The sequence below is a fragment of the Heptranchias perlo genome, chromosome 12 (genome assembly GCF_035084215.1).
Source record: "Heptranchias perlo isolate sHepPer1 chromosome 12, sHepPer1.hap1, whole genome shotgun sequence".
NCBI classification, from domain to species: Eukaryota; Metazoa; Chordata; class Chondrichthyes; order Hexanchiformes; family Hexanchidae; genus Heptranchias; species Heptranchias perlo.
The window spans coordinates 2748255-2767205 of record NC_090336.1 but is presented as its reverse complement, the minus strand read 5'-3'; the positions used below and the strand labels follow the sequence as shown (position 1 = coordinate 2767205).

General features: G+C 46.8%; 1 protein-coding gene across 1 annotated transcript in view; it reads left to right on the top strand.

Annotated features, from left to right (window-relative positions):
- The window catches only part of LOC137328116 (mucin-6-like), a 553886-nt gene that overhangs the window by 299023 nt on the left and 235912 nt on the right, over window positions 1-18951 (top strand). The window contains exons 14-17 of the mRNA XM_067994296.1: window positions 1868-1988; window positions 7413-7551; window positions 10626-10730; window positions 11494-11566. Of these exons, the coding sequence (XP_067850397.1) occupies window positions 1868-1988; window positions 7413-7551; window positions 10626-10730; window positions 11494-11566 (438 nt within the window). The remainder of the gene's footprint in view (window positions 1-1867; window positions 1989-7412; window positions 7552-10625; window positions 10731-11493; window positions 11567-18951) is intronic.

Below are 18951 nucleotides of genomic sequence, written 5' to 3'. Positions count from 1 at the left end.
TGAGGAGTGGAGGTGATGCTGTGTGAGAGGGTGAGGAGTGGAGGACGTGCTGTGTGAGAGGGTGAGGAGTGGAGGTGATGCTGTGTGAGAGGGTGAGGAGTGGAGGACGTGCTGTGTGAGAGGGTGAGGAGTGGAGGTGATGCTGTGTGAGAGGGTGAGGAGTGGAGGACGTGCTGTGTGAGATGGTGAGGAGTGGAGGTGATGCTGTGTGAGAGGGTGAGGAGTGGAGGTGATGCTGTGTGAGATGGTGAGGAGTGGAGGTGATGCTGTGTGAGATGGTGAGGAGTGGAGGTGATGCTGTGTGAGATGGTGAGGAGTGGAGGACGTGCTGTGTGAGATGGTGAGGAGTGGGGTTGCTGTGAGGAAAGTTGAACATTTATCATTCAGTTGGGTCTCAGAGCTCAGTTATTCTTTTCTTGTTTCCAGTGAGGTCAAACACATGACCTCTTCCCTTGGTCCGCTGCCTCCAACAGAAAGTCAGAGAATAGACATGAAAAATCATTAATTCAGGGAATTCGCCTTTGGTTAAACATATTTTCAGTTCAGATTTCAGTGACAGACATTTTGAGCTTCTGGTTGTTGGAGAGGCTGCCATTTCCCTCGGACCTACACCCCAACACTGTCTTCAGGAGACCAAGGGAGAGACCATGGATGGTTTGGGAAATGAAAATGTCCAACTAATGCATTGAGGAATGTTCTTCAGAAACTGATGGGGCAGAGTAGTGGGCGCTTTACCCTATGTCTAATCTGTGCTGTACCTGCCTGGGAGTGTTTGACACTAACACTGGGGCCCAAAATGAAAAAATGTTCCAGTCCCCAGCACCAAACTTCTTCACTTTGATCGGCTCAAAAATTGATGGGGTGATGTAATGAAAATATAAACGTATAGAAATATGCTGAATATGAACCCATCGAAACACGGAACCAGACTGCTGAGCCTGGCACTACCCATGGGTAAAATGTAGCTGTTGAGGGCCAAGGGCCTCATGTGCTAAAGTACTGGAACAACTCATGAATGGAGACGGCCGGATTTATGAGGCCAGCATTTCACTATCAGGTCAGAATGGACGTATGTGAACAAAGGAAGGGCCTTGTACAAAGGGGCAATACTGGTACTGTGTGAAGACAGAAAATTAGAAACACCAGCGATCAATAAATGATACGGTAGCAAAAGCATTTTGGATGAGTATGAAGTGTTGTAATGAAAAGTTGGTATACAATGATTAACGGGGCCAGTTTTTTTTTCTCCCAAACACTCCCCCGACCCCATGCTGTGCCAAGACACCAAACGGGCGCAGTGCCCCCTAAGTGTGCTGCACTTCTGAAGACCTCAGACTGCCCGACTTTGCCGTCCCAGTTCATCAGAATAGCCCCTGGTGCATCCTTGCACTGCCTGCCCCCAGCACAGCTGCGGACTCCAGATTCCTTGAGGCTCCCTGGTTGCTGCTCAGGAGCAGGGTCTGAAGAGGGTTGCAGTGCAGGCACCACCCCCAGTGATGCACTTGGACACCCCACAGGTGGGAGAAGAGGAAGTTGAAGTTGGAGGGAAGGGAACAACCCTTCCCACCTCATTTCAGTTGGAATGCTGGACCTGTACCTATGACAGGCCCAAGCCCAGGCCCAGGCCCATGTATGCCCTTTCGGGAACCCCCCCAGTAATCTCCGAGCATTGGTGTGGGGTAGAGACCTGATGGAGCGGGACTCTGCCCCCCCCTTTTCCTCTCTGCAGCACCTGCAAACTGAGCATTCACTATGCTGCAATGAGGAAAATCGTCCCTACTGTGTCGGACAATAGGACAGAGACCCATTTGACAAGTTTTAAGAGGTGTGTGACACGAAAAGTAACAACTGTTTTCATTTACCGCAGAAACTGATCATTCAAAAATCTTCATTGGCGATTTCTGTGTAAAACAGCAACAGTGTCCTTGTGTTTTGAATGGGAAAATTCATCCGTCAGGAGAGAAAGTGAACGCTCTGTGCAAATCCTGGTAAAACAAGCTTGGCTTTTCACACTAGGGACAGGGGCTGTATCCTGCCTCTGAAAGTTTGTTCAGTTTGTTTGTAATTCCTCCGCTCCCCTGTTATGCGACTCATTTCTCTGCCCTGCAGCATTACATACTGTCCTCGTGGCACACACCGCTCCCCAACACAGTAATCGAGCGAAGGGGTAATGGACGGGAATGAAGGGGACTGAAGCTCAGTGCGGTGCTTTCGGCAGGGTGTGGTGGGGAGGGTGAAGCTGCGGAACAGTACTTTGGCTGACGGAGTTAGGAGAGAGTGCCAGCGTGATCTGAGATGTAGTTAGTAGACATGCCAGCGTGATCTGAGATGGAGTTAGGAGAGAGTGCCAGTGTGATTTGAGATGGAGTTAGGAGAGAGTGCCAGCATGATCTGAGATGGAGCTAGGAGAGAGTGCCAGTGTGATTTGAGATGGAGTTAGGAGAGAGTGCCAGCATGATCTGAGATGGAGTTAGGAGAGAGTGCCAGTGTGATCTGAGATGGAGCTAGGAGAGAGTGCCAGTGTGATCTGAGATGGAGTTAGGAGAGTGCCTGCATGATCTGAGATGGAGTTAGGAGAGAGTGCCAGTGTGATCTGAGATGGAGTTAGGAGAGAGTGCCAGTGTGATCTGAGATGGAGTTAGGAGAGAGTGCCAGTGTGATCTGAGATGGAGTTAGGAGAGAGTGCCAGTGTGATCTGAGATGGAGTTAGGAGAGAGTGCCAGTGTGATCTGAGATGGAGTTAGGAGAGAGTGCCAGTGTGATTTGAGATGGAGTTAGGAGAGAGTGGCAGTGTGATCTGAGATGGAGTTAGGAGAGAGTGCCAGTGTGATCTGAGATGGAGTTAGTAGACAGTGCCAGTGTGATTTGAGATGGAGTTAGGAGAGAGTGCATGTGTGATCTGAGATGGAGTTAGGAGAGAGTGCCAGTGTGATTTGAGATGGAGTTAGGAGAGAGTGGCAGTGTGATCTGAGATGGAGTTAGGAGAGAGTGCCAGTGTGATTTGAGATGGAGTTAGGAGAGTGCCTGCATGATCTGAGATGGAGTTAGGAGAGAGTGCCAGTGTGATCTGAGATGGAGTTAGGAGAGAGTGCCAGTGTGATCTGAGATGGAGTTAGGAGAGAGTGCCAGTGTGATTTGAGATGGAGTTAGGAGAGTGCCTGCATGATCTGAGATGGAGTTAGGAGAGAGTGCCAGTGTGATCTGAGATAGAGTTAGGAGAGAGTGCCAGTGTGATTTGAGATGGAGTTAGGAGAGAGTGCCTGCATGATCTGAGATGGAGTTAGGAGAGAGTGCCAGTGTGATCTGAGATGGAGTTAGGAGAGAATGCCAGTGTGATCTGAGATGGAGTTAGGAGAGAGTGCCAGCGTGATCTGAGATGGAGTTAGGAGAGAGTGCCAGTGTGATCTGAGATAGAGTTAGGAGAGAGTGGCAGTGTGATCTGAGATGGAGTTAGGAGAGAGTGCCAGTGTGATCTGAGATAGAGTTAGGAGAGAGTGCCAGTGTGATCTGAGATGGAGTTAGGAGAGAGTGCCAGTGTGATCTGAGATGGAGTTAGGAGAGAGTGCCAGTGTGATTTGAGATGGAGTTAGGAGAGTGCCTGCATGATCTGAGATGGAGTTAGGAGAGAGTGCCAGTGTGATCTGAGATAGAGTTAGGAGAGAGTGCCAGTGTGATTTGAGATGGAGTTAGGAGAGAGTGCCTGCATGATCTGAGATGGAGTTAGGAGAGAGTGCCAGTGTGATCTGAGATGGAGTTAGGAGAGAATGCCAGTGTGATCTGAGATGGAGTTAGGAGAGAGTGCCAGCGTGATCTGAGATGGAGTTAGGAGAGAGTGCCAGTGTGATTTGAGATGGAGTTAGGAGAGAGTGCCAGTGTGATCTGAGATGGAGTTAGGAGAGAGTGCCTGCATGATCTGAGATGGAGTTAGGAGAGAGTGCCAGTGTGATCTGAGATGGAGTTAGGAGAGAATGCCAGTGTGATCTGAGATGGAGTTAGGAGAGAGTGCCAGTGTGATTTGAGATGGAGTTAGGAGAGTGCCTGCATGATCTGAGATGGAGTTAGGAGAGAGTGCCAGTGTGATCTGAGATGGAGTTAGGAGAGAGTGCCTGCATGATCTGAGATGGAGTTAGGAGAGAGTGCCAGTGTGATCTGAGATGGAGTTAGGAGAGAATGCCAGTGTGATCTGAGATGGAGTTAGGAGAGAGTGCCAGTGTGATTTGAGATGGAGTTAGGAGAGTGCCTGCATGATCTGAGATGGAGTTAGGAGAGAGTGCCAGCATGATCTGAGATGGAGTTAGGAGAGAGTGCCAGTGTGATTTGAGATGGAGTTAGGAGAGAGTGCCAGTGTGATTTGAGATGGAGTTAGGAGAGTGCCTGCATGATCTGAGATGGAGTTAGGAGAGGGTGCCAGCGTGATCTGAGATGGAGTTAGTAGACAGTGCCAGCGTGATCTGAGATGGAGTTAGGAGAGAGTGCCAGTGTGATTTGAGATGGAGTTAGGAGAGAGTGCCAGTGTGATTTGAGATGGAGTTAGGAGAGTGCCTGCATGATCTGAGATGGAGTTAGGAGAGAGTGCCAGTGTGATCTGAGATGGAGTTAGGAGAGAGTGCCAGTGTGATCTGAGATGGAGTTAGGAGAGAGTGCCAGCGTGATAAGTGATGGAGTTAGGAGAGAGTGCCAGTGTGATCTGAGATGGAGTTAGGAGAGAGTGCCAGTGTGATCTGAGATGGAGTTAGGAGAGAGTGCCAGCGTGATAAGTGATGGAGTTAGGAGAGAGTGCCAGCGTGATCTGAGATGGAGTTAGGAGAGAGTGCCAGTGTAATTTGAGATGGAGTTAGGAGAGTGCCTGCATGATCTGAGATGGAGTTAGGAGAGAGTGCCAGCGTGATCTGAGATGGAGTTAGGAGAGAGTGCCAGCGTGATAAGTGATGGAGTTAGGAGAGAGTGCCAGTGTGATCTGAGATGGAGTTAGGAGAGAGTGCCAGTGTGATCTGAGATGGAGTTAGGAGAGAGTGCCAGTGTGATCTGAGATGGAGTTAGGAGAGAGTGCCAGTGTGATCTGAGATGGAGTTAGGAGAGAGTGCCAGCGTGATAAGTGATGGAGTTAGGAGAGAGTGCCAGCGTGATCTGAGATGGAGTTAGGAGAGAGTGCCAGCGTGATAAGTGATGGAGTTAGGAGAGAGTGCCAGCGTGATCTGAGATGGAGTTAGGAGAGAGTGCCAGTGTGATCTGAGATGGAGTTAGGAGAGAGTGCCAGTGTGATCTGAGATGGAGTTAGGAGAGAGTGCCAGTGTGATCTGAGATGGAGTTAGGAGAGAGTGCCAGCTTGATCTGAGATGGAGTTAGGAGAGAGTGCCAGCGTGATCTGAGATGGAGTTAGGAGAGAGTGCCAGTGTGATCTGAGATGGAGTTAGGAGAGAGTGCCAGTGTGATCTGAGATGGAGTTAGGAGAGAGTGCCAGTGTGATCTGAGATGGAGTTAGGAGAGAGTGCCAGTGTGATCTGAGATGGTGTTAGGAGAGAGTGCCAGTGTGATCTGAGATGGAGTTAGGAGAGAGTGCCAGTGTGATCTGAGATGGAGTTAGGAGAGAGTGCCAGTGTGATCTGAGATGGTGTTAGGAGAGTGCCAGTGTGATCTGAGATGGAGTTAGGAGAGAGTGCCAGTGTGATCTGAGATGGAGTTAGGAGAGAGTGCCAGTGTGATCTGAGATGGTGTTAGGAGAGAGTGCCAGCGTGATCTGAGATGGAGTTAGGAGAGAGTGCCAGTGTGATCTGAGATGGAGTTAGGAGAGAGTGCCAGTGTGATCTGAGATGGTGTTAGGAGAGAGTGCCAGTGTGATCTGAGATGGTGTTAGGAGAGAGTGCCAGCTTGATCTGAGATGGTGTTAGGAGAGAGTGCCAGCTTGATCTGAGAGGGAGTTAGGAGAGAGTGCCAGTGTGATCTGAGATGGTGTTAGGAGAGAGTGCCAGCTTGATCTGAGAGGAAGTTAGGAGAGATTGTTAACTTGAACTGTTGGGGATTTGGAGGCGGTTTTGAGTGCCAATATATTCTGGGAGGGGGGAAAGCATCAGATGAACTTGTTTGAAGGCGGAGCCGGCTGCCAGGATGATTTGTTGAGGGACAAGGAGAAGAATGCCTCTGTGTACTCGGGGGGGGGTTGGAGTAGAGAATGTTTTTTTGAAATAGGTGGGATTTGGAAGGAATGCAGAGTGTCCGTGAGCTGCGTTTGGAGAGAGGTTCGTGTGTCTTTGTGAATAATGGCAGTGGGATGTTTGTTGTGGGAGAGTGACTGTTGAGGTAAGTTTTGGGTAAGTGATGGTCTGGGGTTGGTCTGTTGAAAATCCAAAGTCACTTTATTTTTCTTTCATAAAAGTGAAATATCTAATAATTGTGAAGCATAAAAGTCCTCAAAATAAACCAGAAAACATCACTTTTAATATTAAAAAAAAAACAAAATTTCCCGGGGGAGCATGCCCCATAACCCCTCCCCCCTCCCTTTATAAATGTACCACCAACTCTATCCCTTAAATATTTTGGATTTCCCCCTCAGGCTCCCATGTCCTTTTTCTCTTCCAATACAAGTGAAGAAACTGTGAGAATATCTACAACTTCAAAACCTATCTATTTTCACGTCAGGGTTGTTCTTGAGTTGTTAGAATTCTGGAACCTTTTGGTCAGATTTTGGCCTGTCGTTGGGAGAAGACGTGAAGCATTTCATTGGAGCAAACCCACCTCCCAGTTACAGTGGAGTTTCGAAACCCAACAGTGAGCATGTGCCATCTTGCTGCCTACATCTTGACAAGAAAGCATTTGACAAACTTTTTATTATTTTTTTTTGTAATGGCACAAAGCAATGGTGTATATTGGGTCATTGTGACAAAGATGACACATGGCCTTTTCAGGCCTTCTATCTCCCCCACATCCAGTGTTTGCCAAATACATTTTCAAGAAGAAAACTCCCCTTTACAGGCAGCCTGTGACATCAACGCTGGTTTCCATTTTAACCCAACTGGACACTCAGTACATGGCCATAATGCAACCAGTGGATCACTGGAGGGGTAATTTTACAAAATCACACTCCTTTCTTTCGGCCTTGCCAGCCAGTATGTCGGAGATTCAAGCATATGCCACCATGATTTTCTGTTCATTAGAAATATAATGGATAGAAAATGATAGCAATCATTGTGCTTCAACTCCCAGTGTGCGCTCCCAACAGCAAAGCTTCGCAACCAAGAGCGTCATTTTATAAACGTACCCCTTAAATATGTGATTTTATGAAACCGCCTTTTCCATAGTCTCAGCCGATTGTACGCCTTTGTACATCAATACAAACGAGATGAATAGAATCACTTTCCGTCTGATCACTAATGTCTGGTGTGAATTTTGTGCAGTTAATTCTGTTCTTTCCACAGCGTGTGTTCTGTCGGCCGGTGGAACTGCACCAGCGAGCCATGTACGGGGAGCTGTGCAGTTGAAGGGGGATCATTTGTCACCTCGTTTGATTTAAAGAGATACAGATTCCATGGGGTCTGCAAGTACCTGCTGGTCAAAGTAAGATCACTGTCTGCTGAACAGTTCCTGTGGGATGACAATTGTTCTGTTAAAAGTTCATTAAAAAGTTGGATCCCTCGCCTCCTTTTCCTTGACCTTTGTTCACTGAGGTTCCTCCCACCTCTCCCCCACTGATGAGCACAGGCAGGGTTCTTGCAGTCCTCCTCCATAACTGGTGTCTGTACAAGAGTAGCCGTGCTTTTCTTCACCCTCTGAAACCTTATATGCACTCATTCTTCCTGTAAGGACACATTCCAGTTAATTAAGTCCGGAGAGCTTAGGTGCAGGTTGGCAGGGCCAAGGCTTAGGAATGCGCAAGTGTGAGCAGGAGTTTAATCAAATCAAACTGCAGATTATCAGAGCAGATCAGTGGTAAACCTACAGCTGCCTGTCCAGCTGGGACCGTCCTGCCATTTCGGTTTATGGTGTGGAAGGTTATCTGGAGCGGAGTGAGTAAAATCCCAATCCCCAGTAACGGTCTGTCCCTCCAGATTCCATTCATGGACTAGGCTGGCTTGTCAGTCATTAGCACTGCCCTGGAGTGCGATAGGCCTGCCTGATTCAGGGATCAGATTACTGAGTCTGCCAATTCCAAACTTCCATCAACAGACATGTTACCCTCTGCCCTATATAGACCCTGGTGTCTCCCCCCTACTCCCCCGCCCCCACCTGCTACAAGGGAAATAATCAGTAATTGGTGGTGAGATAACTGACTAATACAGCAAGTCCCAGAGCTCCTCATGAGTGTCGAGGTGAGCAGCATAAAATGGACGAGGGCGTTGGCACCCTCCCCCTGACCACACGTGGACATGCACCACACCTCATCAAATGGCAGTTTCTCCAGTTGGACGTGCGGAGTTTTAGCAGCAGCTCTTTGCCTGTCCAACCCATAGTGGGCACTGCTTCCTGCATATATGAGCATGTGTTCTTATACCTTCAGGTAATGACTTCTAGCAGCTGTCGTCCCTCAGAGTTTATTCAGCAGCACGATGGAAGGATCTACACAGTGCAGCTTGTATCATACTGGTCACCTATTGCAGACGTCCATATCCATTGCTGCACGCAAGGCTTACTCAACACTAACTGCTTAATCCACGCGCTCCCACGAGGGGTATGCGCTTGCTGTGAGGTACTCAGTGACAGGTCGCTGTGGGCCAGTACCTTCCCCCTGCAGCCGATTCCCTTTTTTTGCTGCAAATCCCTTTCATAAGGCCTTTTGACAAGCCAGCCTAGCCCACTAATGGAACCTGGAGGGACAGACCATTACTGGGGACTGGGATCTTGCAGCTGGGCCAAAGGAAGTCCTTCTGTTGCATTCCTAGGAATTTTGAACCAAGAAGGAGAACTGAACAGTACATCTGAGAACAGTAAAACCCTTTGTAATTATCTGCTGGCTTTGACGATTGATGTGGACAGCAGTCATTTAAGGGGCATTAAAAATCTGAGCACTTCTCCCACTGGTTAACACCTGTTAACTTAAGACTGTAGGATGATTTGCTTGTTCGGGGGCTGTTACAAAGTGTTGAATCCATTCCACCCCCTGACAGGCCTCATCTCATTATGGGCCATGGAAAGGGGCTTCCCAGTAACTATAGTGGAGATATGATACTTTTAGGGAGCCTCACCAATCCTCCAGCTCACATTGGGGAATCACATGACTGTCCATCCATTAAAATTAACAAATGGCAAACATGGGCATTGTGCCTGTTATATGTACAGCAGGTAGGTGAGGCTCCCCAGAGTTCCAATGCCGGTCAGTGCTTAGTTTTTAAGGTTTTTTAAGTCCATAATTATTCTTGCCACATTAATTTTTCCTCCTGAATATTCAAGAGAAAAATCGAGAGGGACTGGGGAGCATGTGATCTAGGGTAACAGGGTTAAAACAGTGTAAAATAGCAGAGATACTGCAAACTGATCTAAAGGGATAGTGCTCAGTGTGATGGAGGAAAGCAGCCTGTGCATTCAGAATACACTCTCAGAACTTCAGATGTTCAACCTGAAAAAGAAATCCTTTTCCAGATGACAATCTTTGGACACAGGTGGTAGTAAAGATAACCAATTTAGCTCACCCCCGAACCACCTTATATACCCAGCCCACAATACACCCGTGGCCAATCACATAGAATTACAGTACAACCTGAGGGCATGGAGTTAACACCTTGCCAGACCCCTTAAAGATGAAGCCAGCCACAGAAGTATAAAGTATCTCTGCTTTATTCAACATCCAAGTTAACACAACTAATCAGCACTTGTATTAGGCACTGAGGTTACAATTGACACTTATTTAGTTAGAGGGTATTAAACTGACGGAGTATAAATGTAGTTGAAGCTAACTCAGTATCTCGGCCGTAGCTGGGATACTTGTTTTGCAGTATAGCAAAGTAGAGTTCAAAGTTGCCAAGTGACTTAGCAAAGTTAGATTGAAAGTCACTGGCAAATTAACAGTGATATTCAATCTGAGAGCACTTCACATAATGAGTTATTTATTTTTCAGAGTGCAGTGATTGTTATTATGTAGCCAGATGTGGCAGGCCATTCTGCACCAGCAACATCTCACGGACAACAATGAGGAAAATGACCAGTTCACCTCCTAGTATTTTCTGGAGGGAGGAATGTCGGCCAGGGCACTGGGAGAACTCCCTGTTCTTCTTTGAATACTACCACAGGACCTTTAACATTCACACAAGGAAACAAATGCTATCTTGATTTTATATCTCATCCAAAGTACTGCACTGGAATGAGTCCAGGCTCAATTCTCAAGTCCTGGTGCGGAACTTGAGCCCGTGATCTTAAGATTCCAAAGTGAGAGTGCCACCAACTGAAACAAATTGAACTGAGCCAAAATTCAATGTGTAACCATGGTGCCTGTGTGAGAAACGGTCATTTGGTTCCAATGGTCAGCAGGACCTGGCTCTATAACTGATTGTCCACATCTCACATTCAGTAAAACCCAGGAGTCATTCCTGTGCTTCATAATGTGCTTTCGTAAAAGCTCATAGTGAGAAGGTATTCCCCTTCGATATGAAATAAATAACATATTGTATTGTTGGTTCTTTAACATCTATATTATGCAGAGTCCAAAGATTCCTGAAAATGGATATATAACAGCGGTCTTTCAGCAGTGCGGTAAAAAACGCTCTGAAACCTGCTTGACAGCCATAACCTACACCAATGATAAGGTAAGAACTGAACCCACGACGAGTGAGCCGTTAGTTGGGCTTCCTGCAGAGCTCAAGTGTATGTGTTAGAGTGGAGCAGCACCATGCAATGGAGAGGTTCAATCTCCCACTGAGGCCCCAGTTCCATGCACTACTGTAGGAAGGTATCAAACCATGTGCAACTCCCACATAGCTGGACAGGGAAAATCAAAGGGAGAAATCACTGGGTCACTGCTGCATGTCTCACGGCATGAACGTTGCTGGAGACTCAGGAGCAAGTCACTTGCCATTGGATGTCAGTAGTCCAATGGGATCCAAATGGAGGGTGAGGGCGATTAGGAAGATTTCTATACCCTGACAGGAAAAAGAAGCCATACTCAGTTTGTACGGGCTGAGATTATAGGTCTGGACAGATTCAGCTCTCTCCCTAAAGCCCTGTATCTTCTTCTGATTCAAATATTTATCTAGCCTTCCCTTAAAAGCTGCAATGGTTTCTATCCTCAGCTACTCCTTGTGGGAAAGCATTCCATGCTCATTTTTTACAATGGATTACCCAACTTTGCAATGGCAGTATCAAACATCTACCAAATCAAGCCATTTTCCGGATGGCACCTGCATTGGTTGGAGTAGCATCGGTCAGTCAGATAGATTTTGATGAATTGACAAGAATGTCCCTTTATCTCCTTGGCTCACTGTACTTTCTCATTTTAACAACATTTAGTTGCTTCACTTTAAACTGTGCTACTTACGTTCATTGAGTTATTCTGCTTTCATTTGTTTTCAGTTAAATATCGAAATTTCAAGGCAGGACATGATAATAGTCAATGATGAAGTCAAGAAGTTACCCTACAAAACAGGTAACACCAGAACTGACAACACTGCAAATTTGATTCCATCAGAACATAGGCCCATTGTTATATCCAAAGGGCTAGTATGAAAGAAAGAACTTGCATTTATATAGCAGCTTTCACATCTTCACGACATCCCAAAGCATTTTACAGCCAATGAACTGCTTTAGAAGTGTAGTCTCTATTGTTTCATAGACAGATGTGGCAGCCAGTTTGCACACAGCAAGGTCCCACAGACAGCAATGAGATACCTTGCTGTGGCAGGTCAGGAATTTTTCAGTAAAATGTAATTCAAATAATTACACACTTGTCAAATTTAAGGGGATGGGCGCAATTAAAGCGAAACATTACAATAGAGGGACAAAAATTCAGAAAGCTTTTGGAGAGCCTGAAGAGGTATTTCAACCCATCAGCAGCCATTGCCAAGGCTGAAGGGGCAGGGGATTAAGAAAAGGAAGGTTACAAGGAAAGGGAATCCGAGATGCAATCGTGAGTCTGCAGGCAAGTGACAGAGTATCCAAACCCCTGTCTGACAGCTGCCTGAGCAGAGGTGATGCTGTGTGAGGTCCTCGTGAGGAGAGTTACCTTTGTAGTCATTCCACAGTACCAATCACATGGGCCAGCCCTGCAGCATGGCTACAAGAAGAAGCAGCCAAGAAGAAGGCCATAGCTGACTATCACAGTCTCTGCATCTGCGAACTGTATGCTACCGGAACCTGGCATCAGATAGCACAGCTCTACACTACCTGGTCCTTCCATCAGATAGCACAGCTCGACACTACCTGATCCTTCCATCAGATAGCACAGCTCTACACTACCTGATCCTTACATCAGATAGCACAGCTCTACACTACCTGATCCTTACATCAGATAGCACAGCTCTACACTACCTGGTCCTTACATCAGATAGCACAGCTGTACACCTACCTGGTCCTTACATCAGATAGCACAGCTGTACACCTACCTGGTCCTTACATCAGATAGCACAGCTGTACACTTACCTGGTCCTTACATCAGATAGCACAGCTGTACACTTACCTGGTCCTTACATCAGATAGCACAGCTCTACACTACCTGATCCTTGCATCAGATAGCACAGCTGTACAGCTACCTGGTCCTTGCATCAGATAGCACAGCTGTACAGCTACCTGGTCCTTGCATCAGATAGCACAGCTGTACAGCTACCTGATCCTTGCATCAGATAGCACAGCTCTACACTACCTGGTCCTTACATCAGATAGCACAGCTGTACAGCTACCTGGTCCTTGCATCAGATAGCACAGCTGTACAGCTACCTGGTCCTTGCATCAGATAGCACAGCTGTACAGCTACCTGGTCCTTGCATCAGATAGCACAGCTGTACAGCTACCTGGTCCTTGCATCAGATAGCACAGCTGTACACTTACCTGATCCTTACATCAGATAGCACAGCTGTACACTACCTGGTCCTTACATCAGATAGCACAGCTGTACACTTACCTGATCCTTACATCAGATAGCACAGCTGTACACTTACCTGATCCTTACATCAGATAGCACAGCTGTACAGCTACCTGATCCTTACATTAGATAGCACAGCTGTACAGCTACCTGATCCTTACATCAGATAGCACAGCTGTACAGCTACCTGGTCCTTACATCAGATAGCACAGCTGCACACCTACCAGGTCCTTACATCAGATAGCACAGCTGTACAGCTACCTGGTCCTTGCATCAGATAGCACAGCTGTACACCTACCTGGTCCTTACATCAGATAGCACAGCTGTACACCTACCTGGTCCTTACATCAGATAGCACAGCTGTACACTACCTGATCCTTACATCAGATAGCACAGCTGTACAGCTACCTGATCCTTACATCAGATAGCACAGCTGTACACTACCTGGTCCTTGCATCAGATAGCACAGCTGTACACTACCTGATCATTGCATCAGATAGCACAGCTGTACAGCTACCTGATCATTGCATCAGATAGCACAGCTCTACACTACCTGATCATTGCATCAGATAGCACAGCTCCACACTACCTGATCCTTACATCAGATAGCACAGCTGTACACCTACCTGGTCCTTGCATCAGATAGCACAGCTGTACACCTACCTGATCATTGCATCAGATAGCACAGCTGTACACCTACCTGATCCTTACATCAGATAGCACAGCTGTACACCTACCTGGTCCTTGCATCAGATAGCACAGCTGTACACTACCTGGTCCTTGCATCAGATAGCACAGCTGCACACTTACCTGGTCCTTACATCAGATAGCACAGCTGTACACCTACCTGATCATTGCATCAGATAGCACAGCTGTACACCTACCTGATCCTTACATCAGATAGCACAGCTGTACACCTACCTGGTCCTTGCATCAGATAGCACAGCTGTACACTACCTGATCATTGCATCAGATAGCACAGCTGTACAGCTACCTGATCATTGCATCAGATAGCACAGCTCTACACTACCTGATCCTTACATCAGATAGCACAGCTGTACACCTACCTGGTCCTTGCATCAGATAGCACAGCTGTACAGCTACCTGGTCCTTGCATCAGATAGCACAGCTGTACACTACCTGGTCCTTGCATCAGATAGCACAGCTGCACACCTACCTGATCCTTGCATCAGATAGCACAGCTGTACACCTACCTGGTCCTTGCATCAGATAGCACAGCTGTACACTACCTGGTCCTTGCATCAGATAGCACAGCTGCACACCTACCTGGTCCTTACATCAGATAGCACAGCTGTACACCTACCTGATCATTGCATCAGATAGCACAGCTGTACACCTACCTGATCCTTACATCAGATAGCACAGCTGTACACTACCTGATCATTGCATCAGATATCACAGCTCTACAGCTACCTGGTCCTTACATCAGATAGCACAGCTGTACAGCTACCTGGTCCTTGCATCAGATAGCACAGCTGTACAGCTACCTGGTCCTTGCATCAGATAGCACAGCTGTACAGCTACCTGGTCCTTGCATCAGATAGCACAGCTGTACAGCTACCTGGTCCTTGCATCAGATAGCACAGCTGTACAGCTACCTGGTCCTTGCATCAGATAGCACAGCTGTACAGCTACCTGGTCCTTACATCAGATAGCACAGCTGTACACTTACCTGATCCTTACATCAGATAGCACAGCTGTACACTTACCTGATCCTTACATCAGATAGCACAGCTGTACAGCTACCTGATCCTTACATTAGATAGCACAGCTGTACAGCTACCTGATCCTTACATCAGATAGCACAGCTGTACAGCTACCTGGTCCTTACATCAGATAGCACAGCTGCACACCTACCAGGTCCTTACATCAGATAGCACAGCTGTACAGCTACCTGGTCCTTGCATCAGATAGCACAGCTGTACACCTACCTGGTCCTTACATCAGATAGCACAGCTGCACACCTACCTGGTCCTTACATCAGATAGCACAGCTCTACACTACCTGATCCTTGCATCAGATAGCACAGCTCTACACTACCTGGTCCTTACATCAGATAGCACAGCTGTACAGCTACCTGGTCCTTGCATCAGATAGCACAGCTGTACAGCTACCTGGTCCTTGCATCAGATAGCACAGCTGTACAGCTACCTGGTCCTTGCATCAGATAGCACAGCTGTACAGCTACCTGATCCTTGCATCAGATAGCACAGCTCTACACTACCTGGTCCTTACATCAGATAGCACAGCTGTACAGCTACCTGGTCCTTGCATCAGATAGCACAGCTGTACAGCTACCTGGTCCTTGCATCAGATAGCACAGCTGTACAGCTACCTGGCCCTTGCATCAGATAGCACAGCTGTACAGCTACCTGGTCCTTGCATCAGATAACACAGCTGTACACTTACCTGATCCTTACATCAGATAGCACAGCTGTACACTACCTGGTCCTTACATCAGATAGCACAGCTGTACACTTACCTGATCCTTACATCAGATAGCACAGCTGTACACTTACCTGATCCTTACATCAGATAGCACAGCTGTACAGCTACCTGATCCTTACATTAGATAGCACAGCTGTACAGCTACCTGATCCTTACATCAGATAGCACAGCTGTACAGCTACCTGGTCCTTACATCAGATAGCACAGCTGCACACCTACCAGGTCCTTACATCAGATAGCACAGCTGTTCAGCTACCTGGTCCTTGCATCAGATAGCACAGCTGTACACCTACCTGGTCCTTACATCAGATAGCACAGCTGCACACCTACCTGGTCCTTACATCAGATAGCACAGCTGTACACCTACCTGGTCCTTACATCAGATAGCACAGCTGTACACCTACCTGGTCCTTACATCAGATAGCACAGCTGTACACTACCTGATCCTTACATCAGATAGCACAGCTGTACAGCTACCTGATCATTACATCAGATAGCACAGCTGTACACTACCTGGTCCTTGCATCAGATAGCACAGCTGTACAGCTACCTGATCATTGCATCAGATAGCACAGCTGTACACTACCTGGTCCTTGCATCAGATAGCACAGCTGTACAGCTACCTGATCATTACATCAGATAGCACAGCTGTACACTACCTGATCATTGCATCAGATAGCACAGCTCTACACTACCTGATCATTGCATCAGATAGCACAGCTCTACACTACCTGATCCTTACATCAGATAGCACAGCTGTACACCTACCTGGTCCTTGCATCAGATAGCACAGCTGTACACCTACCTGATCATTGCATCAGATAGCACAGCTGTACACCTACCTGATCCTTACATCAGATAGCACAGCTGTACACCTACCTGGTCCTTGCATCAGATAGCACAGCTGTACACTACCTGGTCCTTGCATCAGATAGCACAGCTGCACACCTACCTGGTCCTTGCATCAGATAGCACAGCTGTACACCTACCTGATCATTGCATCAGATAGCACAGCTGTACACCTACCTGATCCTTACATCAGATAGCACAGCTGTACACCTACCTGGTCCTTGCATCAGATAGCACAGCTGTACACTACCTGGTCCTTGCATCAGATAGCACAGCTGCACACCTACCTGGTCCTTACATCAGATAGCACAGCTGTGCACCTACCTGGTCCTTGCATCAGATAGCACAGCTGTACACCTACCTGATCCTTGCATCAGATAGCACAGCTGTACACCTACCTGGTCCTTGCATCAGATAGCACAGCTCTACACTACCTGATCATTGCATCAGATAGCACAGCTGTACACCTACCTGATCATTGTATCAGATAGCACAGCTCTATACCTACCTGGTCCTTGCATCAGATAGCACAGCTCTACACTACCTGGTCCTTACATCAGATAGCACAGCTGTACACCTACCTGGTCCTTGCATCAGATAGCACAGCTCTACACTACCTGATCATTGCATCAGATAGCACAGCTGTACACCTACCTGGTCCTTACATCAGATAGCACAGCTCTACACTACCTGGTCCTTACATCAGATAGCACAGCTCTATACCTACCTGTCTTCTGCGCCTCTGGGAAGACTGATCTCCATGACTTTTGCCAGGGCCTGCAAAGATGGTGGGTGGCTTTCAAGCAGACGTAGCCAATCAGGAATGCTTGCTCTTTGTAACACTGACAGCTCTTCTTTCACCATGTAAACAGGGCATGCTGTGATTGGGGTGCTTCTGAAGAGCCATCCAACATAATGGTTAGTCAGATATGCAAATAGAGGAGCAAATTTACAGGCAAATTACAGAAAGATGCAAGAACTGTAGAGTAGTGATAATGAGGGACTTTCCAGCCCAACGAGGAAGGAAGCAATGCTGGATCTCGTTCTGGGGAATGAAGTGGGGCAGGTGGAGCATGTTTCAGTGGGGGAGCATTTGGGGAACAGTGATCATAATATCATTAGGTTTAGAATAGTTATGGAAAGGGACAAGGAAAAATCAAATGTGAAAATGCTTAACTGGAGATGGGCAAATTTCAGTGAGTTAAAAAAGGATCTTGCCCAGGTGGATTGGAATCAAAAATTGTCAGGCAAAACAGTAATTGAACAATGGGAGGCCTTCAAGGAGGAGATGGTTCGGGTACAGAATAGACACATTCCCACGAGGGGGAAAGGAAGGGCATCCAAAGCTAGAGCTCCCTGGATGACTAAAGATATAGAGAGTAAAGTGAGACAGAAAAAGGAGGCTTATGACGAATGTAAGGTTTATAATACAGTAGGGAACCAGGCTGAATATAGAAAGTATAGAGGAGATCTAAAAAAAGGGAATAAGACGGACAAAGAGAGAGTATGAGAATAGATTAGCAGCTAACATAAAAGGGAATCCAAAAGTCTTTTATAAACATATAAACAGTAAAAGGGTAGTCAAAGGAAGGGAAGGACCGATTAGGGACAGAAAAGGAGATCTTCTTCTGGACGCAGAGGGCACGGCTGAGGTACTAAATGAATACTTCGCATCTGTCTTCACTAGAGAAGAGGATGCTGCCATTGTAGCAGTAAAGGAGGAGGTAGTAGTGATATTGGATATGATTAAAAATAGATAAAGAGGCAGTACTTAAAAGATTGGCAGTACTCAAAGTAGAAAAGTCACCCGGTCCAGATGAGATGCATCCTAGGTTATTGAGGGAAGTTAGGGTGGAAATTGCGGAGGCTCTGGCCACAATCTTCCAATCCTCCTTAGATATGGGGATGGTGCTGAAGGACTGGAGGATCGCAAATGTCACACCCCTGTTCAAAAATGGGGAGAGGGATAAACCCAGCAATTACAAGCCAGTCAGCCTAACGTCAGTGGTGGGAAACTTTTAGACACAATAATCGGGACAAAAGTAATTGGCACTTGGAAAAGTGTGGGCTAATAAATAAAAGTCAGCACAGATTTGTTAAAGGAAAATCGTGTTTGACTAACTTGATTGAGTTCTTTGATGAAGTAATGGAGAGAGTTGATGAGGGGAGTGCGGTTGATGTTGTGTATATCGACTTTCAAAAGACATTTGATAAAGTGCCACATAATAGACTTGTTAGTAAAATTGAAGCCCATGGGATTAAAGGGACAGTGGCAGCATGGATACAAAATTTGCTAAGAGGCAGAAAGCAGAGAGTAGTGGTGAACGATTGTTTTTCAGACTGAAGAGAAGTATACAGTGGTGTTCCCCAAGGGTCAGTATTAGGACCACTACTCTTTTTAATATATATTAATGACCTGGACTTGAGTATAGAGGGTATAATTTCAAAGTTTGCAGATGACACAAAACTCAGAAATGTTGTAAACAGTGAGGAGGATAGTAACAGACCTCAGGAGGACGTAGACAGACTGGTGAAATGGGCAGACACATGGCAGATGAAATTTAACGCAGAGAAGTGTGAAGTGATACATTTTTGTAGGAAGAATGAGGTGAGGCAATATAAACTAAATGGTACAA